At 46.4% G+C, this 24,090-nt stretch overlaps 1 protein-coding gene across 5 annotated transcripts in view; it reads left to right on the top strand.

The window, feature by feature from the left end:
- Positions 1 to 2,552: 2,552 nt before the first annotated feature.
- The window catches only part of Mroh5 (maestro heat-like repeat family member 5), a 67,137-nt gene continuing 45,599 nt past the window's right edge, over positions 2,553 to 24,090 (top strand). For all 5 annotated transcript variants that reach the window (NM_001432528.1, NM_001432527.1, NM_001432526.1 and 2 more), the window contains 4 exon segments: positions 2,553 to 2,687; positions 11,166 to 11,341; positions 12,175 to 12,320; positions 13,102 to 13,230. In NM_001432528.1, the coding sequence (NP_001419457.1) occupies positions 2,608 to 2,687; positions 11,166 to 11,341; positions 12,175 to 12,320; positions 13,102 to 13,230 (531 nt within the window). In that variant the 5' untranslated portion in view covers positions 2,553 to 2,607.

The raw sequence follows: 24,090 nt of genomic DNA, 5'->3' as shown, positions 1-24,090 counted from the left end.
TGTGTTTTGCTGAAGTTTTTCGCTTGGACACTGCCTTCTCCATCTGTCTCCATCTTCTTCCCCTGTGCTTTTGGTTTCACATCCAGGGAGACCAATGTCAAACCCCCTGTCCCCAAAAAGGTCTTGCAGTTCATTCCCAGCCCGAGGTAGATGTCTCCAGAGGGTGTGAGTTGGTCAAAGGGACTGCGCTGTGCTGCCGAGAAGAAGGGAACAGACCCATGTCTGGCCGCTCCTCCGTCCTTCACCCACTGGGCCCAGCACAGTTCAAGGATCTGCAGCTCTAGAACTCAGAAACAAAGTCTGGCTTCTCAGAGGCCAGGAAGAACTAGGAAGGTGCACTGTGTTTCCTTAGGAAAGGGGTTCAAATTCCAGGGTTCCCAAGTTGCAAGAAAAAGAAAAAGAAAAAAATAACCTGCATCACTGAAACACTGAGGGCTGGGGAAGGCAGAGGGTGGGCCCCTCTGCTAGGAGAACTAGTATGCAAAGGTTTGATAGTGAAGCCCAAGAGAAAACTACCCGTGGCTTCCTGAGGAGATAAGATGCTGGACTCCCAGCTCATAACACCCCACTGCTGGTCCTAAGATGGAGAGGGTGCTATACGGAAGCAGCTCACTACAGAGGCTCCAGGACAGGGTGGCAGGCTCAGTGAAGTCCAGCCTTCACATCCCCTCCTCATCCTCTCCCCAGCCATAGCCCTCTGATCACAATCCTGTCTGTGACCACAGCGCCACCTACTGGCTGCATGGAGGAGGACAGGTGACACATTGAGGCAAGATTGAGAGGCTAGTACCCTGGAAAGAGGATGACAGATAGCCGGGAGGCCTCGTCCCCACACCGGACTTGTTTAGAGGCCTGAGTCTGCATCCTGCTTCTAACACCGACAGCTGTGTGACCAGTGTCTGACTCCCTCTGAATTTCATCCCAGACCAGGACAGTGGGCACATCTGACCCCTGGGTGGCATGAGGAAGGGATGACCCCCACTTGACAGGGCACCTATGTCTGGCAGATGTTTGGTGGTGCTCGCAAGCTGACCAATACAAGCTCGGCATAGCCAGGATCACTGCTGAATTCAGGTTCTCATGAATACCATGGAAGCTTGTGGCTCATGCAAAGTCATCATTCCTACCCACACAGGTATAGTACACAGCTAAGAACTGGTCTTAGCGTAAGGACAGTATCATAGCTGCAAACCCAGGAAGGGATACGTATGGAGACTTGAGGTAATCTGTTTAAGCTTCCTGCGGCTTTATTTAACAAGCAACACACAGAATTCCTAAAAATTCAGGAACCACTCAGAGCCCACTGGGCTGGCTCCCACACACTGTTGGTGAAAGGCCCTAGGCAAAAATGGTTTTCAGGGTCCTAGGAGCCCCACATACACTCACAGAAGCCACAGTACCAGCTATGTTGTGACCTGCCTCATGGGATAGGTAAGGAGGTGTCAGCTCCCCCTAAACGAACCTGTCCAACGCTGCCCCTCAGAATGCGTGGCCTGGGGGCTCCATGAGCATCAGGAAGTCCGGACTGACAAGATCAAGGTGCGAACCAACTCTAAGTCAGCTAAGGGTCTCCTTTCCTTCTGGCTGCAGACAGAACCCTTTGGCCTCATTCACTTGGTTACCAGCCCCTGCCTTTCCTCCAAGGCAGGGAAACTGAGCTGGAGCCGTCATGGGGACTGCAGCTCAGCGTCAAAGCTGCTTATAGCAGACTGGAGCCAAGCAGCCCTCCATCTCCAGAGCCTCAGCTCTGAAGAGCCAGGCCCCAGCCTCCAGACTTCCCCAGACTAGTGGCCTTTGCAGATGTCCTCCATACAATCCCGCATGATGTCAGGATGGGATTCAGCTCTGTGGTGACCCAGACACCTGATGGGTCATACCTGGCTCTTCCCTCCATCTTCCTCAGGTGCCCCAGCCCTGAGACTTGTCTTCACAGTTCCACAAGAGCAGACCGCAAACCTTCCTGGTGTCTACACAGGCTTTCCCTCACTACTCCCCAGGTCCTCAGCCTAACATCCCCAACTGACAGCTGCACTACCCGGCCTTGAGGCCTAGCTTCCTGCCAGGAATGTCCAAGGCCAGGCACTATGACATCCAGCATCATCAGCCAGGACTGGCATCGTCACCATCTCTCACAGACTATTGTTAGACTGGGATGGTGGCCACCATTTGGCACCAGAACCAAGATTCTCTAGCACCCAGACAGGAGAGCATAGCATCTCATGTCTTCAGCTGGAGCCTTAAAGAGCAGTCAGAGTCACAGCCCCCATCTAGGCCCTGCTATCACCACAGGGTCCTGGACTCCTTTAATAGATGGTCCACTCATCCACAAGTAACAGAATGTCGGGGGCTTGAGGGACCAAGAGACAGACATGAAGCCTTACTGGGAACACACATCCTCAATGCATGTGCAGACCTGAGCACGCATCCCCAGCCTACAATCCTCAGAGAGTGCTGGCACCATAACACTGTCTCTAGAGGGTGCTCTGGACACTGGAGCCATTATGACCTCAGGGTGAGGTCAGGGCCAGTCAAGGCACCAGAGAAGGGACAGTGCCCAGGACAGTGCTAGCAACTGGGATCTGTGGGTGTCCTGCTCTGAATCTCAACATGGATGGGCAGCATTCTGACAGGTCACGCAGCCGCACCTCAATTGATAGGACCTCATCAGCCATGTCCCGCAACCCCAGGTCAGTTCAGCCCTGGAAGACATGGGAGAGCCAGAGGCCACCCAGCCCACAGGCACCTGGCTTTTTCCCTTTCCAGGGCAGCAAAACACATCCCAGAGGGTACATCCTAGGACAGCCATGCTGGCCAGTGTCTAGCGGTATCATCTCCAAGAGCAGACTAAGGGAACTTGGGGTGGGTTCCATGCTATTGCTACCCTCAGTGTGATGGGAGGCGTGGTGGAGCTCAACCACAAGTTCTACCCTTACCAGGAGAGGAGAGAACAGAAACTTCTCATGAGGCCCAGAGATGAAGATGGGCAAGGGTCACCACATAGTATGAGCCAGCAAATGGACAGCTGGACAGACAGGGATGGGCTGCTGCCTACTTCTGTGTCAGCTTCTTCAGGGCAGAGTGGGAAAGGCACAATCGCTTGTGTTTTTACAGACTTGACCTAGAGAAGAGGAGACACTGCTGTTCACACACACACACACACACACACACACACACATATACACATGTACATGCATACCCACACACATATACATACAAATATATGTACCATATATACACACATATATGCACATGTGTACAAGTACACATATGTATATATACACATACATGGGTATATACACACATATGTGTAAATATATATACATGCATACATGCATAAGTACATCTGCATATGCACACAAATGAGGCACCTACTGGGTAGCTTTACCCACAGGCCACAGCCTCAGCCTAGCCTTCCAGGTCTGCTGTTTTAAGTTGACTTCTTCCTCTGGCACATGGTCCCCTATCTCTTGCTCTTGCCTACAATGTCCAGAGCCCCCTTAGGTGGCCACTTCCCCCTATGTCTCACCTCACTGCAGTGTGATCCCCATGAGGGGAGTTGAGAGTAATAGTTGCTGACAAACTTTGCTCTATGCACGGGGCCAAGCTCCCAGATGCCAGCTTTATGAGGACACAGTCGACTTTGTACAGTGTACCAAGGACTGGGCTTCACCCACCATACTTGTCCTCTACAGTTTCAGATGACTTCTGAAGAGAGCTAGTTCCTGGCTCACTGACAGCCACCCTCCAGTTGAGCGTTCACATGGAATATCCTCCTGTGAAGACACCAACCCTGTGCTTGGGCCCCGTCCTCAGGACCCATCTTAACCTCAATCATTTGGAAGGTTCAACCTCCAAGGATACATGATGTAGTGAATCTTTTCACTTGAGCCCTAGAGCAAGGAGTGAAGCCTATTCATAGCAGGGTAGCAGCCTGCTCCACAGCCAAGGCCTCCCCTCTGGTCAGGTGCCTGCTGTTCCCTCCTCGCCCAACTTTAGAACCGTTTTTCCCCAAACCTGTCCCCAGGATCTAGGAAACAATCTCACACAAGAATATCCTGCTAGATCCAGATGGAAAAGTAGGAGGCACACAAGCCATCTACTGGAGTGCTCTCAGACAGCACGCATGCTAGCTAGGTTAATACTCTGAAGGCTATTCCAGGGCTCCATCCAAAGATTCAGAGGGGCTGGGGTTGCCTTGGAGATGAGAATTGGTCGAATACTGTCAGGTATAGCTTACAAGCTGAGAAGTGGTAGAAAATTATGTAGAGAGAGGGTCAGGCTGAAGTTTCAGATAAGTTTGTCAAGATGACACCTAAGTAAGACTTGAAAGAAATGAGCAGCTAGGAGCTAGAGAGATGGTTCAGCATTTAAGAGTGTGTACTCTGCTCTTAAAAAGTCTGATTCTCAACCACCCATGTCAGGGGACTCATATCTTCTGTAACTCCAGAGCCAGGAAATCTGATGCCTTTTTCTGGCCTCTGAAGGCACACATTGTGTGTGTGTGTGTGTGTGTGTGTGTGTGTGTGTGTGTGTGTGTGTGTGTGTGTACATGTATGTATATACACAAAGTCATTTAAATTTTAAAAACGAGGAACCAGAAAAGCAGTGATAGTAGGGTGACCTCCTGATAGAAGGGAGCAGCTAGTGCAAATGTCCTGAGGTTGTAGCTTGCCTGGGGGTTTAGAAACAGCCAGAACTCACTGGACTAGAGTGGAATGAGCAGGAAGCAGGATGAAATAAGATCCAACAGGATGGGCTCCCTTTTGCTCTCTGGATTTTGTTTGTTTTTGCCTATTTCCTGTATAGTCTTACATATAATAGAATTTACCAGTTTTAGTATGTCCTAGATCACAAAAAAGAAACTCAGTCCCCAAACATTTTCCCACACAGCCTTGTAGTGAGTAAGCTCTCAGCCACACTCAGCCCAGGAGCACCAACCAATGTTACCTTTTCCGTGATGTCAAAAACAACATGGAGTGTAGCCTTGGTGTCTGGCTTCTTTCATGTGTCATACTGTATTTCTGATGTCCGTGTCATTATTGGTCTGTTTTTACCGGGTTTCTGGGGGGTGCGCTATGGCGTTTTTAGAGAGAGCATTTGCACGCTTTGCGGTTTCAGCTGTTATAAGTCAGACACTATTAAACGTTGGTGCAGGAATGAATTTGTATGTGACTCTAACACAGGAGTGAAGACACACAGCTGGGATGCCTAAGTTACATGCCCACTGTGCGTTCAGCTTCACCCAAACTTTTTCCCCAAGTGCTGAGATTGTAATATCCCCACCCCAGCGCTGCAGGGACTTCCTGCTTTCACGTGCCCACAGCTTTTGATGTATTTGGTCTTCCAATATTATTTTTGAGATGCCCTGAGCTTCCCCTACCATGTCTTTGGTTTGTTTTGATTTTTTTGGGGGGGGTCTGTTTTTCAGACAATATGGCTTCGTCTAGCCGCTGCTCTGTCATCTGCTTCTCTCTACAGGTGGCTGTCCCATGAACTGTTTTGCCTGTTTGGTTCAGTTGTCTGTGTCTGGGTTTGGCTCAGAGTTCTTGATCTGTCTGGGACCCTCCCTGTTAACTCCATGCTGTTTTAGGTTATTTTATGCATGTGTTTAAAATATACATTGGGGTTGCTTTGTGAGCGTGTGTCCGAGTGTTTCACTGTGTGCAATATGCTGGCATATCTGGCCTGCCTTTCCTATTAGAATTGCTTTGGCATATTTGTCAAAACTCAGTTGCCCTGGTCTGGGGAAGTTGCTCGATGGTTGGAGCACTTGTCTAGAAACCATGAGGACTAGAATTTGGATCTTCAGAAACCCATGGGTATGCTGGATAGTCGTGGCAGCCTGCCTGTAATTCCATCTTCGAAGAAATGTCTTTGTTGGGAAATTATCTTGTTAATTGACCCTGCCCACTGTGGGCAGTACCATCCCCACAGTTTAATGGATGTCATGAAGATGCCCTTGCCTCATCCTTGATTGGGAAGGAAAAGAGTATGTCTTTCATGGTTAAATGTGAGAGGATCTGGGGGAAGGGTTAGGAGCTAGGGGCGGGGTTATGTTCTTGAGGGCCATTTGAGAGGGCGCCTCTAATTCCATTTCTATTGTGATTTCATTGTTGCATTTTTCAAACACAGTCTCTGTGTCTGTTGATTGTGACTTTGTTCTTTAGTCTGTGGATCTGGGAAGTTATGTTGATTTCCTTACATTTTCAAGAGGAGCCCTACCTGGAGATGACAGGTGAGGAATTCCATATGTTTTTAAGAGAGTTTGTGTCCCTAGAGGAAGTGTATGAGCCTGTGCTTTCCTTTTTTGCAAGTCCACCGATGATCAGGTGTTGTGATGCACAACTTTAATCCCAGAACATAAGAAGCAGAGGCAGGGGCTGGAGAGATGGCTCAGCGGTTAAGAGCACCCGACTGCTCTTCCAGAGGTCCTGAGTTCAATTCCCAGCAACCACATGGTGGCTCACAACTATCTGTAAAGAGATCCGATACCCTCTTCTGGTGTATCTGAAGACAGCTACAGTGTGCTTATATATAATAAATGAATAAATCTTTAAAAAAAAAAAAAAGAAGAAGCAGAGGCAGCTGGATCTTGTGAATTCCAGGTCCCAGGACTGCCGGGACTGAACAATGCGACCCTGTCAGGAAGAAGACTTGGAAAGAGCAGGCTTGGGTATCTCACAGGATGAGTTGGACTGTGTTTTTTCTTGTTTTCTAGATAAATGTCAGTATTATTTCTCCCCCAAGTGCTCTGTCAAAAGTAAGGAGCTGGTGGGCCTGAAGTGTTCACTGTAGGATGTTTCAATATAAAATAATTTTTATCATACATGAGCTTGTTATTTGCCTCTAGAATGAGTGTTGGCATTTTCTGGCCTTACTCGTCTGTCCAATCTGTTGTCATCCTGGCTTGAGTAAAGTTCTGCATTCTATTCCTTTATCGCCCTACAAACACCTATAAGGTGTATAGTTAGGCACCACTCTCTTTAAAACTAATCATTTACATCTCCTTTTTGCTTTTTTTTGCTCCACAAGGGACTTGTCAATGAATTTGGCTTTTCAAAGAACCAGTACCGGGCTTTGTCAGTTTTCTCTGTTTGTTTGGGAGGAAGGGGGTTCATTTTTATTTTGAAAATTTTGTTCGTACAGCATATTTTGGTAATAATCTTTCCCCTCCCCTAACTCCTTCCAGATCCTCCCCACCGGGCTTGCTACTATTTCTTTATTTTGTTTCTGATTTCTGATTAACTCTCTCCTTCCACCCTGTGGGTCTTGGGGATTGATCTCAAGTCATCCAGCCTGATTAAAATGTCCTCAGTGCTCAGCCACCTCGCCAACCCTCTGGTTCTTGCTGTTTTCCTCCCTTAAGTTTAATATGCTGTTTTATTTTTACAGATGGGATCCCTAGTCCCTGGAGATTTGTTTATCTTATGTGTATGAGTGTTTTGTCTGTGCACTGCATGGATGCCTGGTCCCCACAGAGTTCAGAAGACAGTGTCAGAGACCCCTGAAACATGTCCGTTCTAGGAATGCAGCCTAGCTCTTCTGCAGGAACAAGTGCTCTTAACGTCTGAGCCATCTCTCTAGCACCTGTCTGTCGTTTTGTTTTTAAGACAGGATCTCACTATGTAGCCCAGGCTAACCATGAACTCATAATTCCCCTGCCTCAGCCTTGTGAATATGGATTACAGCGGAGGCCTGCCACTCGCACCACGGATACAGTCCGTGCAGGAAACACAGACTCCGGTCTTTCCTCCCACGTTTTGGCAGTCTTTGCTGCTAGATGGTAGCGTTTGAATCACTCGCATCCCATGTGACTGCTGACGTAACTTGGTGTTCCTGACCTGTGTCTGTTATTGTCGTTTTGCAGTTCTGACTTTGTGTTGATGCCCTTCTTTGTCATCGCTTAGGTATTTATAGTGCGCAATACGGCCTTTGAGCTGCACCCCACCACTTACCGTGCCAGAGCTGTCAACACATCATTAAGACTCTCCCCGATCTTACACCGGTTATATCTTTTAATTCTACATGTGCTACAAGCCCACAATGCATTGTTTCACAGTAAATATTTTAAACAAGCAGAGACCTTTTCGAATCAGTTGCATATTTAGCGTCTCTGGTGTTCTTTATTCTGCTATTTCCATACATGGATCTGTCAGTCTCCTACCTCTGGGTGGGGGGTTGAGGGGAGCTCCTCTAACACTGTCTGTGGTCTGGGTCTCTGGGGATGAATTCATGGGTGGAGGGACACATTATTAAAAAAATGCCATATCTCACCTGAAGGTTTCAAAGATATTCTCTTGGATAGAGTCTTCCAGATGGCTGAGGTCCCCACCCCATCCCCACCTCTTTCTGATCTTGTGTTTTGTGTCGTTCTAACAGGGACACTGCTGCCTGGTGGGTTTCCTTTAATATATCTTTGTTGCCCTTTGTGGATTTTTGTTTTGTTTTTCTTGCCTTTGGTTTCAGGTGGCAGACCACCACCACCCATGTCATTTGGTGTGTTCTTTGTGTCTCTTTGCTCGAGGCTCACTGAGTGTCCTGGATGTGTGGCTCTGTAGTCTTTATCAGACTCGGAAAGTATTAAGAGATTGCGAGTCGCCCCCATAGCTTGAAAACTCTGCCCCGCCTTGCCTAGTCTGCTTGTGTTTTCATTTCCAGATCTTTGCTCTTTACCAGTTTCTCCTTCCGAGGTGTGCAGTCTGCTGTTGGGGCCACACGCTGGAGTCTCCATCTAAAGCATGATTCCTACCCTTTTTATTTCTCCCCTTTCTTTCCTTGGCAGCCTTATCTCATTCTACCATGTTGAACATAACTGTTTCGGCGACCTTGTCCATCCACTGATTTTTGTGACTCCTGCATTGGTATGCATCTGTTTGTTTGTGACAGGATTGCCCACTGTAGTCCTGGCTAGTCCAGAATTTGCTATGCAGACCAATCTTGCTGAGACATCCTCTCACCTCAGCCTCCCTAACGTTGGGTGTACGGGGCCTTCCATGTTGATTATGGTCCATTAATTATCTTCTCTTTGTGGATTGTTTCTTGCTATGTTACATTTCTGGAAAATTTCAAGTGACTGCCAGTAACCATGAACTACGCCTGGCTCAGTATGATGCTGTTCCTGCACCAATGAAGATTCTTCAGCTCTGCCTGGAATATGGACTGTTAAAATAGCTGCTCTCTCTGAGCCTTGCTTTTTAGAGCTTTGACGGGGAGAGCAAGAGCATCCTTGCTTGGGTAGATTTTTCCCTGTATTCGATGTGAGTCCTTAAAGACTTCATTATGGAGATAGGAAAGGAATGAATGCTTCCTAGCCCTGAATCAGCTCTGAAGCTTGTTTCTTCTGCTCCTAATCCTTCACACACCAAAGTCAGATGAAGATGGGGTTGAAGGGGATACTGACCACCGAGATCTCCCCACACTGCCACCCTCCAGGTCAGCAGCTCACCAACACCACAGGCTTTCCTGGCCTCCACTGGGAACTGGGTTGTATCTCAGCAACCAGGTTTCACAACCTAATGCTCGCCCTGGAGACTTGCATGTCTCTGGGATCATTGTCCTGTATTGATGGTGTCTACTGATGACCACGGTCATCTTCTGCCAATCTCTGATTTCATAAAGCAAGAAGGAAATCTGGTCCTGGTGGCTCCATCGTGGATGCACGGGTGGCAGGGATCAGAGACACGGTATGACAAGTGTCTCGTGTGAAACAATGAATATATAAAACATTAGCGACTGTTACCTTCTGGTATAATCGTGACGGCTGTCTTTTAAAACACTCATGATGGCTCTTTTATAATATGCCTCGTGACCATGTTTAGTCTGCAGGCATGGTTATCCTCCTCACCTACCCTAGAACAGGCCCCCCGCGTAGGAAACGTGTGGAACTGAGAATTACGTATGAACTAGCAGATGGCAGTCATGAAGCAAGGAACAGAAGCCAATATAGAGGCACAGAGGAACTAGACTTGGGCAGCATCCAAAGCCAAAGGGCCTTTTCTTCAAACCCTTTATGGTAACTGCCAGTCTAGGGAGATACTTTGCACACTTTTCCAAAGCATAAAGCCCTGTATCGTCTGTGTTCTTACCACTACTGCTCCTGCAGATCTGCCCATGTACACAGAGACCCCTCAGGGGATACCTGGGTAGGCAGGATATTACCTATGCTGCTCTGAAACTTTGGCTATCCAAGTTGATGAGAGAGAGAGAGAGAGAGAGAGAGAGAGAGAGAGAGAGAGAGAGAGAGAGAGAGAGAGCGCGCACTGGAATGAGCAACCCTGAGCCCTTCTGGACTATTAGTGTGTCTGTCTGTCTGTCTGTCTCCCTGCTGGGCCAGGCTGCCTACTCCAGACCTTAAACTTCTCAACTCATAAGAATCCTTTGCCTGAGAAACTTTTACAAGACCCCAGGGATATAAGTGTATATAACAGGCATACAAGCCAAACATTCCCTAAGACAGGTATATACAACAGGCATGCAAGTCAAACACTGGCTGATCATAAAACCACAAAGCATTTTCTCTTAATCAATTATTTGGTAGGTAGGATCTTACCATTTATTAAAGATGAAAGCAAATTAGTTACTAATGAGATGGATGTGCTTGTTTGTCTAACACAATATAATCCAAAGTTACGCCAATTTGATGCTTACATGCTGGGTAATGCTGGCAGGAAACTATTCAAAGTTCATTTTCCATGATGCTGTGTGCAGGGCAGAATGTGTGGGTGGTGTGTTCAGGATGTAGGCTATGGTGAGCTCACACGACGCCGCTCAGGCAAACACTTTCAGAAATACCCCAATTCACAATGTGTTTGATTTTGAGTTTGGTTTTGGTGCGCGTTCAGAAAGTTTACTGTCATCAAATTTTTGAGGCTCCAACATGCAGTTAGTTACATGACCCTGTGTGGGTTCAGACCCGGTCTAAGAAGCTTTGACTTAATTCAACAGTGTCCTAGAGCCTCAAGGTAAGCTCACACACACACACACACACACACACACACACACACACACACACACACACACATTTCAGGCTCACCAGACCACTAAACAGAAGGACAGACACATAGAAGGACATTGCAGAGCCCGATCCAGAGTAAACCACGCCCTGCACATGACCACGTATAGATAAGTGCACATGATGTTCACACCCAGAACTTGCTCCATTTCAGAATCTTCTCCCACGTTTCTGTTTCTACGAAGGAGTCATCGACATGTACCCAGGAACCGCCAGACTATGCCTCCTGGGGCCAAGAGTCCCACCCTACCACCTTCCTGCTGTGCAGATCCAAAAGCAGCCAAACTTCCCTGGAACACGAGTTATTTATGGAGGAAGCCTACAACTCAGGTGAGGGTAGCCTGGGCAACAGGTCCCACCTAGTGCTTCCACCGGAAGTGGTCCTGAGGATGGGTAGAAGGAGCTCCTTTCTAGGACTCAGTGTATCACAAAAGTTGCGGACACACACAGTCGTCTGTGAGCCCCCTGGCTTGTTCTTGCCTCCTGAAGCACCAACAAAATAAATCTTAAAAATGCCATCTCCTCCTCCTGGCCACACCTCCTCTCCAACCACAGCATTTACATTTCAGCTTAGACATGAGCCTCCCTTCTGGAGCTTTCTTCTTCTTCATTCCAGTGCCAAAGGGTATCAGGTGACTAGATAGACAGTTGAAAAAATCAAGGAATTTGTGTATGGAAGGATAAAGAGATGATTTTTGAGTGGATTTATGATGATATGGGTGAATATAATGGCTAAATGGATCGAAATATGTATTAATAGGTAGTAGTTAGCTGGGTGTAGGAGTGGGTGGATTTTGGAGTACCTGGGTAAATGGGTGGTTAAAGAAGTATGAAATGAACAGGCATGAGATGAAGAGATAGATCGCTGGATATATAGGAATCAGGAGGAATTGATGGGTGGGTGGGTGGACAGAGGGAAATATCAATAAGAGAAGAATATGCAGATGAGAATGTGTCCCACCTTAGAATATGCAGATGAGAATGTGTCCCACCTTAAGCCCCATGAAGGACCACTTAGAAAGCAAGACTACCAGACGACTCTCACCCAGTGTGTCTGACTCTCACTCTCACTATATGCCTGCCCCTCCTTCCCCACCCAACCCTCTGCCACAATATGACCTCCCAAAGGCCTGTCATCCTCACATCCTTCTTATCATCTTTAGCCATCTGCTTCAAGATGCTCCGAGACATAGGCACCTCAGACCTTCTCCAAACCAAGTACCTCACCAAGAAGATAAAGAGGATGGCTCAGAGGTGCCCCAACCTGGTGATGGAAACCATCCATGACTACTTCAAAGACAACCCAGAGGTGGTGTTGCTAAGGCCCCTGGGGCATGGGGAGGATAGGGGAGCACTGGATTCCACACGTGACTCAAACCCTGAATCTTACATAGGGAAGTTCCATCATTCTGGCAAAATTTCAATGTCCTTCCATGCCAATAGGCTAAGGAGGGAGGAAGGGAAATGTGCCGACTTAATCTCACCACACTCGGAGCACACTCATGAGGTAGAGGCTTTGACTCTCACAGATGAGGAACTATGTATGGCTTGGGGAAGAGGAAGATTTGCCTAAGGTCACAGAACCAGTAAATGGTAGAAACTGGTGGGTGAACACGTGGGTGGATAGGAGTTGGGCAAATGGGTGGATGATGGATTGATGGGTGGATGGGTGGATATAGTGGATATAGGGTTGGGTGGGGAGATTGGTGGGCAGATGGCTACAGTGACTGACGGAGAGGTGGATTGATACAGGGAGGGAAGGAAGGAAGTGTGGGTACTGAGTACACATGGAGATGGAAGCATTCATTTATGAATACTTGAATGCATGAGTGCACGGATGAGAAAAACCTGCCCAAGTGTTGATGAAGAGAGGACCTCACTTTGAAGGGGGAGTTTTTAAGTCCACAGCAGTTCCCTGAGGACAGACGAGCTCTTCTTCCTCCTCAAGTCTGTAGGCCAGGTTCAAGCTTAGCACTGGCAAGTGTCCCCTAAGAATTGCCAAGTGAATGTGTGCCTCCCTCCGGCCTCCTTTCATATTCACCCGTCACTGTCAGACACCATGGTTTCAACCTAGCCTCTGTCCTCCACAGATCTCCTGCCGACACAGACTGCGGCTGTTCGAGGTCCTGGTGACGGTCATTGGAACCCTCAATGTCCTGGAGGAGACCTGGCAAAAGTGCTTCATGCAGCTGGCCCTGGAGCACATGACCAAGTCCACGGTAGGCCACCGCCCCACCCCCAGCACACAGGCTGGTTCCTTGAGGGCTTCCAAAAGCCCTTCAGTCAGCCAATCGCCTGGGGGTTCAAGCCATGCGTGTATGGTATCTCTGAGCTCTCCCATCCGCCTGTTTTCTGTATGTCCTTGGCCTTGAAATGACCTCTTCAGCAGAACCATCTCATGTGAGACCTTGCTAGACCCATATACAAAAATCAACTATCTGGCTTCAGCCCTACTCTTTCTCAGGATGTCTCCTCCTGGCCATCTCTTCCCCGATGCCCACACACCAGCATCTGGAAGAACTATTGCCAGCTTCACCCACTCTCAGACCCCAACCCAGCTTCAGCTCCTGCCTCTTGGGTACCTGCTTGATGGAGACATAAAGCCTCGGGACTCAGCTGCCCCAGCCCACCAAACTAGGCATGAACCAGAAATATCAATGGTTCCCTAACATTCTGTAGGGCATTCCAGGGGCCTGAAACAGGTGGTTTTCTCCAGATCCACTGACCCTGGGGAGCCCCGTGTTGAACTACTCTGTATACACAGCACGAATGGTTTTCAAAAAAAGAGTGACTGTCACCAAGATGTACCACAGTCCAAGCTACAGCCTTCTACAAGTGAGACAAGGCTGATTTCTCTGTCCATATCACACAGAAGGTTCATGTCACAAGGAGAAGGTTTGTAATAACATACTCACTGCCACTTCCTAACGGTGGCCCAGCACAATGCCATCCAGGGGAAGCCATCCAACACAAGGGCAGGAGGGAGCCAGAGGTTCTAAGAGACTCTGAGTATGGTAGGTAATTAGATGGAGATGGTCCCCAGGCCACCAAATGATGACATGGGTGGGACAGGGCCCGTGGTTGCAGAGTTAAAATCTAACCGCTATACAATGCTCACACCCATCAGGATGGGAAGAACTTTGGCTTGCTGGGTATTTTGTACAGTCCTGACATCAGCCAGCTTACCAGGTGGATATTATTACAGGAAGAGGTGTGCCCACCCCACCAAGAGGGTCTTATGCCAGAAAGAGGATGGGGGCTCCCATAGTTAGAGGACTTTGCCAGTCCACAGGGTAGAGAGTGGACTTGATGAGCTGCCTGGTTTTCAGGGGAGTCTGAACAGCCTTGATGTAGACTACAGAGGAAAAAGAGAGCAAAGACTGTGTTTACCTAATTCCTTTTTTCAAGTTTTTTTCCCCATCATTGTGAAGTATGCTGGCTTCGTTAAGGAACTACACAGCAGAAGCCAATTCTTTTTTTTTTTTTTTTCCGGAGCAGGGGACTGAACCCAGGGCCTTGCACTTGCTAGGCAAACGCTCTACCACTGAGCTAAATCCCCAACCCCTTCAGAAGCCAATTCTTAACAGTGAATGTCTGTCATACTAGCACATAAGCTGAGGCAGAAGAACCACCATGAATCTGAGGCCAACCTGGACCACACAGTGTGTTCCAGGCCAGCCTGAGCTACAGAGTAAGGTCTTGTCTCAAGAAACTGAAAGAAAACCAGCAAGCCAACAACAGAGCTGCACGCACTGGTGCAGCTGCAGGCTTATTTCAGCAATGCCCCAGGACAGGGACCGCACCTAGAGGTGAGTGCTACCGATCATCCCGGGGCATCATCTCCCTGGAGTGGACAGGGACCGCCTGAGGCTTTCTGACATGAGGCTGAGGTTTGGCAAGCTGAGTGTGGATGTGGCAAGGGGGCCAGGGCTGCTCCGCATTTTCTGCCTCTGAACACGTCCAGATGTGTCCCCACCTCTGCACCACAGGGCTTTTGGCAGTGGCTCACACTGTCGGAGCAGAGATCATCTTCGGACAGTCCAAAGTCCAGGACACACACATTCCCTGGAGGCGTCTTCACCAAGGTCCAATTTTGAGTTGAAAGGTCCAATTTTGAGTTGAAAGGTCCAATTTTGAGTTCTCAGCTTCTAGGAAACTCTCCATTCTCTTGCAACGTGGACTAAAATAAGATCACTGCCCCCTAGTCTTGGTGCCTTCAGTGTAACTGTTAAAATCAAAGCCATCTGAGCCCAGATTAATCATATGTCCCCTTTTTCCCTCCAAGAGCCCAACATGGCTTTGCCCTGCATGCTCTAGACTTCCACCCTGAGTCTAATCACGGCGCCACGGTCGTGGCCACGTGCCCTCGGTCTGGCAGCAGAATCCTCTGATTCCGGAAAACCGCTGAGCGCCCTGTGCTAGTGACAGCATCCCTCTGCTCTGCGCCAATGCTGATACGCAGAACTCTCTCTCTCTCCAAGCTTCTCGACTCCTATCCCATCTCTCTGGACTAAAAGTTCACAACATTCCAAATCTTCCAGCAAGCATTGTAAGTGCTGCATCTGGAACTTTTGGGAGAAAACAGTTCTGGTTTTATTAGGATCGACTCACTGTACAGAAGAACGGGTTTTGCTGTGACACCTAGAAACACGCGCATCGTGCATGCTGCTTTTATCCAGTCTTGTTCTTCCTTCCCGCACAACTACCGCTAATCATCTTCCTCTCGCAAGCAGTCTCCCGTCCATTTTCATTTTTTTTAACGTATTGTTTAATCTAGATTCCAGGTATAAGACAAGACAAGGACATCCATCTTTCCCCATCTGGCTTATTTCACTTGATCTCCTGTTACATCTATTTTCCTGCAGAAATGGAATCAGACATACATCCTTTGTATGTCTGAATAAAACTGCACTGTGTGTTTCTACTGCGTCTTCTTTATCCATTCATCTTCTGACGGAGAACGAGGCTAAGTCCATACCTTGACTGTTGCAAACAGGGCCATGTAAACATGGATATGCACATGTCTCTGTGGTAGGTTGACTTAAGACCCAGGAGTGGTAAAGGTGGATCATGTGACACATCTTCTTTTAGTTCTTCGAGGAACGGCCATACATAAATCTCACCCCCTACCACCATCCTCACCAGGACTTGTTCATCTTCTCAATGGCGCCCTGTGCTACATAGGTTTTATTGTTAACTTGTCATGAGCTAGATTCAACTGGGAAAAGAAAATTCCTCCGGATTACCCTGAGTGTGTATCTTTACTGCTAATTGATGTAGGAAGGCCCAGCCCACTATGGGCAGTACCATCCCTAGGCAGAAAGATAGCAAGGCTTAAACCAAGTGTTCCTGCCTGATTTCTGCTTCAGTTCCTGCTCGAGTTCCTGCCCTGACTTCCCCCACAAGTCAAATAAACCCATTTCTACGCTAAATTGATTTCAGTCGATGAGTGTTTCACCACAGCAGCATGAAACCAAACTATAACACAGCCATTCTCTGTAGGATGATAGGGAATCTCGATGTAGTTCTGACTTGGCTTTCCCAGAGGACTAAGGATGTTGAACTTTTTTTCAGACGCTTATTGACCGTTTGTACTGCTTCTTTTGAGAACTGCCTGCTCCATTCATTATTGGATGATTGTCTTTTGGTGTTTAATTTTCTTAGCTCCTTAAATGCTCCCGATATTAATCCCCTGTCAGATGAATAGCTACCAACGATTTCCACCCTATCCTGTGGGCTGACCTTTCACCCTGATAATTGTTTCTTTTGCTGTGCCAAAGCTTCTTAATTTCATGCAATCCCATTTGTCAATTCTTGCAATTGTTTCCTGAGCTATTAGAGTCCCTTTCAGAAAGTCCTGGCCTGTGCCTATGTGAACGAGAATTCCTGGAAGGAATCTGTGTCCGCAAAGGCTGATTAACTGACTTCAGCCATGTGGAGAGGGCAGAACGGTGCAAACCCAGAGCTTAATTGCAGTTTATCGTGGGCTATCTTTAGCCTACTAAAACAGCCACTCCTTGCCCTCCTCTGCATGAGAACAAATACTCCATCACTAAGAGACATAATATTCTAGCATATTTTTAAAAAACCCTTTAGAATGCATTAATTTATCAAAACCCTAGTTTCCCACCAACCAAAGGGATAAGATGTTATCAGCAGCTAAGGCCTAAAGTAGAGGCCCATCTGGCTTTAGCCCTCCTCCCTGCTCTAGTTGGAAAATACCTCCACTCTGGCTTTCTTTTGTTCTGTCACTATGAAAAGTCCATAAGAAATGCCACCTGCCTGGGACATGGAATTTAGAGAAGACTAAATCTGTGTTCTAGATTACGGTCACTCATACTCGGCTCCAAAATAAACTATCTTCTATCCCCTTTGAGATGAGAGCTGATTAGTTTCAAGTTGTCAAGTCTTACGTGAAAGTCTTTGATCCATCATAAATTGAATTTTATCTGTTGTGAGAGATAGTGATCTAGTTTAAGACGTCCACGTGGGGATGATCTGACTTTTTTTCCAACACCATTTTTTAAAAGCCATTCTTCCCTGCAACATAAATATTTTTGGCACATTTGCTGTAAATCAAGAGGCTATAGTGTGTTCATTTCAGGAGTCTCTACTCTATCCCATTGGTTGGTTTGTCTGGTTTTGCATCAGCACCACGCTGGCTCTGTTACTGTGGTGTAGTGTCAATACCTCTGCCATGACTCTCACTGCTTAGAGTTTTTTGGTATCCAGCATCTTCTGAGATTCCATATTAATTTAAATTTTTTTCTCTTTCTACGAAGAACATCATTACATTTTGATGGGGCCATATTGAATCTGTAGGCTGCTTTTGGTAAGGTAGCCAGTTTCATATTATTTATCCCGTCAATCCATTAACAGTGAAAGGTCTGTCTTCTGGTGCTTTCTTTAAATCCCTTGGGCAGTGTTTTAAAGTGCTGATGCTACAAGTCTCTCACTTCCTTTGTTGCGTTTATGTCTCCATTGCTGCTTTCGACGCTATTGTAAATTGGATTTATTTTCTTGCTTTCTTTCTTAGCATGTGTATTATCAATATAGGAGCATTACTGAGATATAGAAAACCGCTGAGTTTCGCATGTTCATTTTTGTGTCCTGCTACTTTGCTAAGTGTTTGCCAGATCTAAGAGTTCTCTAGTGGTGTCTTTTGGGGTTTTAGTAGAGCAATGGTTCCCAACCTGTGAGTCACAACCCTGTTGGGGGTCGAACAACCCTTTCTCACAGAGATCACATATCAGATGTTTACATTACAATTCATAACAGTAGGAAAATCACAGTTATGAAATAGCAATGAAACAGTTTTATGGTTGGGGGTGGTCACCATAGCACGAGGAACCATATTAAAGGGTCACTGTATCCTGAATGTTGAGAAGCACTGGTATAGAAAGAATCACGTCATCTGCAAATGGGACGGAAGTAATTTGAGTTCTTCTCATGTCATTTGTTTCTGTATCTTTGTACGTTCACGAGAAATTCAAACTCTATACCAGATACAAGGGTAAAGAGTAGACATGTTTGTCTCCTTCTTGATCTTAGGGGAAATGCCCTCAGCTGCCTTCATTTATCGAGCGCTCAATGTAGATCTGAATGTATGGCCTGTGTTGTGTTGAGGTATTTGAATGTATGGCCTGTATTGTGTTGAGGTATTTGAATGTATGGCCTGTATTGTGTTGAGGTACACTCCTTTTAGTCCTGGCTTCTTCAGAGTTTTTATTATGAGATGTGAATGTTATCAGTTGCCTTTTCGGCGTCTACTCATATGATCATATGATATGGTCATGTGATTTCCATCCCTCATTCTATTTCTATCCTATGGACACTTTATTAATTTCCATATATTAGACTATCCTTGAAATGAAGCCAACTTGATTTTGGTGTATGATTTTTCTTGGTTACTGTTCTATCTCTGTGAAGAGATGCCATGACCAAGGCAACTGCTATAAAAGAAAGCATTTATTTGGGGGATTACTTACAGGTTCAGAGGACTAGTCTGTTACCATCGTGACAGAAAACATGGTGACAGAAAGGCAGGCATGGTTCTGGAGAAGCACCTGAGTGCTTTGCATCCTGATCCATAGACAGCAGACAGACAGAGAGAGAGAAGAGAGAGAGAGAGAGAGAGAGAGAGAGAGAGAGAGAGAGAGAGAGAGACTGACCCTGGAATGGGCTTTTGAAACCTCAGAGCCCATTCCCTGCAATGTACCTCTTCCAACAAAGACACCTCTCCTAATCCTTCCCAGCTGGGAACCGAGCATGCAAATATATGAACCTACGGGAGCTAATCTCATCCAAACCACCACACTCCATTCCAGGGCCCTCGTAAGCTTATAGTCACATCATAATGCAAAATTCGTTCAGACCAGCTTCAAAAGTCACCATCATCTATTACAGTCTCAACACTGTTTAAAGTCCAAAGTCTCTTCTGAGACCCAAGGGAATCTCTTAGAACTCTCTGTAAAGCAGATCACATACTTCAAGCATATAATGTCACAGAATCTATATTAAGTTCCAAAACGGGAGAAAAGGGAGCGTAGTGAGGAGATCCTGGGCCAAAGCAAATCCAAAACCCAGCTGGGCAAATGCCACTCTGCATCTCCATGTCCAATGTCAAAGGGCTCTTCAGAACTCCAATCCATTCGACCTTTGTTGCCTGCAACACAGTTCTCTCTATTGGGCAGGTTCCAGGCCCAGACAGCAGCTCTCCTTGGCAAGTATCCCCATAGTTCCGGCATCTCCAACATCTTGAGGTCTCCAACACAACCCAGGCTTCGCCTTCAAAGCTTCACACAATGGCCTCTGCAGGTGTCCATGCAAAGACTTCCCTGACACAGGCCTGGCTTCCCCTCCTTTCCATAACTGGAGAGGAAAATTCCACAGCCCCTTTCCCATATTCTTCACACTAAAACCAGAACCACATGGCCAAAGTTACAGAGTTCTCCTGCTTGCTGGGGCTGGAACCTGAGAGCCTCGAGTTACATTGTATCAGCTTTCCTTCTATGGTGGTTTCATTTGCTACTTAAGCTTTCCTTTAATTCCTTCTCACAAACTGAAAGGTCAGCTAGGTGGGACCTTGCCCTAAGGTTAGCACTCTTTTTATTCCATGTAGCATCAGACTTTCCTTTATACTTTTTATCTCCTTCAGCCCAGTATGTCATTACCTTTCCTTAGCCCCTTTTCTCCTCAAGTTGTACTTTTTCTATTTCTCGTTACACTGTTTGCTCTTTTTCATTGTAGATCTGCATGAAAGTGGGCACTAATAGCCATACAGGACACACAGGATGCAGTCAATACTAACGCCTTGAAATCTCCTCTGCCAGTGGCATTAACCCCAGAACTCTTCCATTAAGGACAAGGGCGAAAAGCAGCCTCATTCTTTGCCAAAATATCACTGTCTCCCATGTTCCTGCTATAGCCCTGTAAGCTCCACTTAATATGTTCATCCACTTTTCCAGTCCAAAGTCCCAAAATCTTCCATTTTCCTCCAAACAACAGCATGGTCAGGCCTGTCAGTAATACTCTACTCCCTGGTTCCAACTTCTGTCTTAGTCACTGTTGCTGTGAAGAAACACCATGGCCAAGGAAATTCTTATAAAAGAAAGCATTTAATTGAGAGGCTTACAGTTTCTGAGGGTCAGTCCATTGTCATCATGGCAGGGAGCATTGTGGCAGGAAGAGAGAGAGAGAGAGAGAGAGAGAGAGAGAGAGAGAGAGAGAGAGAGAGAGAGAGCTGTTGACTTTTGAAATCTCAAAGCCCATCGCCAACAAAACACCCTTACCAACAAGAACACACCTCATCCAACAAAGGCACACTTCTCATCCTTCCTGTCTTAGTCAGGGTTTCTATTCCTGCACAAACATCATGACCAAGAAGCAAATTGGGGAGGAAAGGGTTTACTCAGCTTACACTTTCACATTGCTGTTCATCACCAAAGGAAGTCAGGACAGGAACTCACACAAGGCAGGAACTTGGAGGCAGGAGCTGATGCAGAGGCCATGGAGGGATGTTACTTACTGTCTTGCTTCCCCTGGCTTGCTCAGCTTGCTCTCTTATACAACCCAGGACCACCAGCCCAGGGATGACCCCACCCACAATGGGCTGGGCCCTCCCACCTTGATCACCAGTTGAGAAATTGCCTTACAGCTGGGTCTCACAGAGGCATTTTCCTTAACTGAGGCTCCTTTCTCAGTGATAACTCCTTGTGTCAAGTTGACACACAAAACCAGCCAATATACCAACAGCCCACTAAGAACCAAGCATTCAAATATATAAAAATATGGAGGCCATTCTCATTCAAACCACCACAATGGTATTAATGTGTTCTTGAATTTGTGTCTGATAGTATTTTATTGAAAATTTTTCTACGTACATTTGGGAATTTTGTCTCTCTGTCTCTCTGTCTCTGTCTTTGTCTCTGTCTCTGTTTTCCTCTGTGTATCTTTGTCTCTGCCTCTCTCTCTCTCTCTCTTTCTCCGTGTGTGTGTGTGTGTGTGTGTGTGTGTGTGTGTGTGTGTGTGTGTGTGTTCATACCTTTATATGATTTAGCTATTGTTTTGGTTTAAGTGTGATATGTCCCTCACTGGTTCATGTGTTTGAACACTTGGCCCCTCTACGATGGTTCTGTTTTAGGAAGTTGTGAGACCTTAACCAGGTGGGGCTTTGTTATAGAAAAGGGGCCACTGAAAAGCAGGCCTTGAAAATTATAGACTTGACCTACACTATCTCAAGTTCTCTCTGCTTTCTAACACACCAAGATGTAAGGAATCCACCCACAAGTTCTGTCATGCTTTCCCCACCATGAGGACCATTCCCTCTCAAACTGAACCAGAGCTAACTTTCCACTGAGTTAGTCATCTTCCTCATGTGTCCCAGCAATGTGAAAGGTAACCAACTTGGACCTCAGGATAACACTGGCTTTGTAGTGTTATCTCTCCTTGTATGTATCTCTCCTTGGTATGAGATGATCTGAGGAGTCCTGATGCTAATTCTTTAAAGGCTCACCCAGATCTGAGATTCCTTTGTTGGGAGGCTCCTCACTACTGTCTCGTCCGTACTACTCATTCTACACCTGTTGAAGTTGTTTCTGGCAACGTGATTTAATTTGGTCAGGCCATGTGTTTCTAGGAATTTAACCATGTCTTCTAAAGTAGTCCCTAACGGTTGTCTGAGTTTCATTGGTATTGGTGATAATGTCCCGCTGCCCCCACCTCATCTCCAACTTTTTAATTGTTTCGTCTCTCCAGCTCTTGGTTTGTTTGCTAAGAGTTGCAGGTGTCTCTGCAACCTTCATGGCAGCAGAGTAATAAGCTGTGGGAGGCTTCAGCTCAGTGGGACTCAGTATCTGGTGTTTGTTCAAACTTCGGGAGTCTGACCCCCAGGTGGTTTATTTTAGGGTTATTAAAACACAGCACAATCTGGTTAATTTAAAAAAAACAGCTATTTTTGTGCTGATCAACTAAAATCCCACATTATCAACAAAGCTACCTAAATCTCTTTGAGGAACAAAGTAAGCTAAATCCAAGACAGATCTGACTACATTGAAAGTCTTTGTTAAAGTACCTCTGACACCTTGCGGAAAAAGACAGGGTCTACAGATTAACTCACAAATGCAAACCGACGAGATGGGTCTGGGGGGGGGGGGAGGGGGCTGGTGCCAGAAAGTCTCCTGCCACACAGATTGTACAGAGGTCACCAGACTAGAAAGCATATCTACCCCAGACGTCTGAGCTGACTACAACGTTTTCCATGCTTTCCCTTGAAGGAACAGCACTGCGCGTTTAACATTCCAGGTGCTCCCTACAAAGGGTTTGCAATAATGTATCTTTTTAGAAAACCAGCTCCTCCGTTCACAGTGGCTTTCTGTTGTCTTTCTAGTCTCTGTGTCACTTGCTTCCTCCTCATCTTTAGCACATCCATCCCATCTGGTAGCTTACTCTTGTTCTCTAAGAGTTTGAGATACATTGTTGCCCTTTTTATTTGTGTTTTTTCTCTTTCTGGTAGTAGTGGTTGTTGCTGCTGCTGCTGCTGCTGCTGTTAAGATAAGCACCTGCCCGTGAACTCTCATTTTAGAGCCACCTTTGTTGCATTCCTAGGAAGCTGTTTTCATTTTCCTTTGATTTTTTAGGATTTTTTTTTAATTTCTTCAGCAACTCACATCTAGAGTGTACCATTTAACCAGTGTATACTTGTATAGTTCATGTAGTTTCTCTTGTTATTTACTTTCTAGTTTTGTTCTATCGTGATCTGATAAGGTGCAATGCTTTGATTTCAGACTTTCACGTACATGCTGGCTTGTTCTGTAAACTATCAGTGGAACTTGTTTTGGAGAAAACTCTGCAGCTTTCTTTCTCCATTTCTGTAGTCTTTATTCCTCCATTAATTTTTAAGAGAAGGTTGGTAAATATGGCTTCTGGGTTGTCAATTCTTTACTCTTGGAGCTCAAAGAGGGTTTGAAGCATCTTCCCTGAGAAGTCTGGTATCACTCTGATCAGCTGAACTTTAAGTCAGCATTTTCTTCTTGAATATTCAGCCCTGTGTCTTTGTTCGGTAGTCCTGGCTTTTTAACTGTGACTGCACTGAGTGACTCTTGCCTAGGCATGTCTGTTTGGGGTTCTAAATTGCTCTTGTTTCTTAGATGCCCTCTCTTTCCCTTCCTTTGGGGGGTTTTCCACTACACTTCTAGCCCCTTTTCCTACTCATTGGTTCTCATATTTGGTTTTGTAGTTAGCCCTCAGAATTCCTACAACTTATGACCATGTTTATTTGTTCTTTAATTGGTCTCTGAATATAAGATGTCTTCGACTGGCACATGCCTTTAATTACAGCACTAGGAGGCAGAGACTGCCAGATCTTGTGAGTTTAAGGCCAGCCTGGTCTGTAGGGTGAATTCCAGGACAGCCAGGGCTCCGTTACACAGAGAAACCCTGTCTCGAAAGAAAAAAAAAATCTCAACTTCATGTTAAATTCCTCCCATATTGGTGATCCTTTGTTTCCAGCGTTCTCTGATATACTGAGCGTTTCATTTCCAGCATTTCTGTTTGACTTGTTTTATTGGTTGTTTTCCGAC

Source organism: Rattus norvegicus, chromosome 7, assembly GCF_021556685.1.
Source record: "Rattus norvegicus strain SHRSP/BbbUtx chromosome 7, alternate assembly SHRSP_T2T, whole genome shotgun sequence".
Classification (NCBI taxonomy): Eukaryota; Metazoa; Chordata; class Mammalia; order Rodentia; family Muridae; genus Rattus; species Rattus norvegicus.
This window is presented reverse-complemented; position numbering and strand designations above follow the sequence as displayed.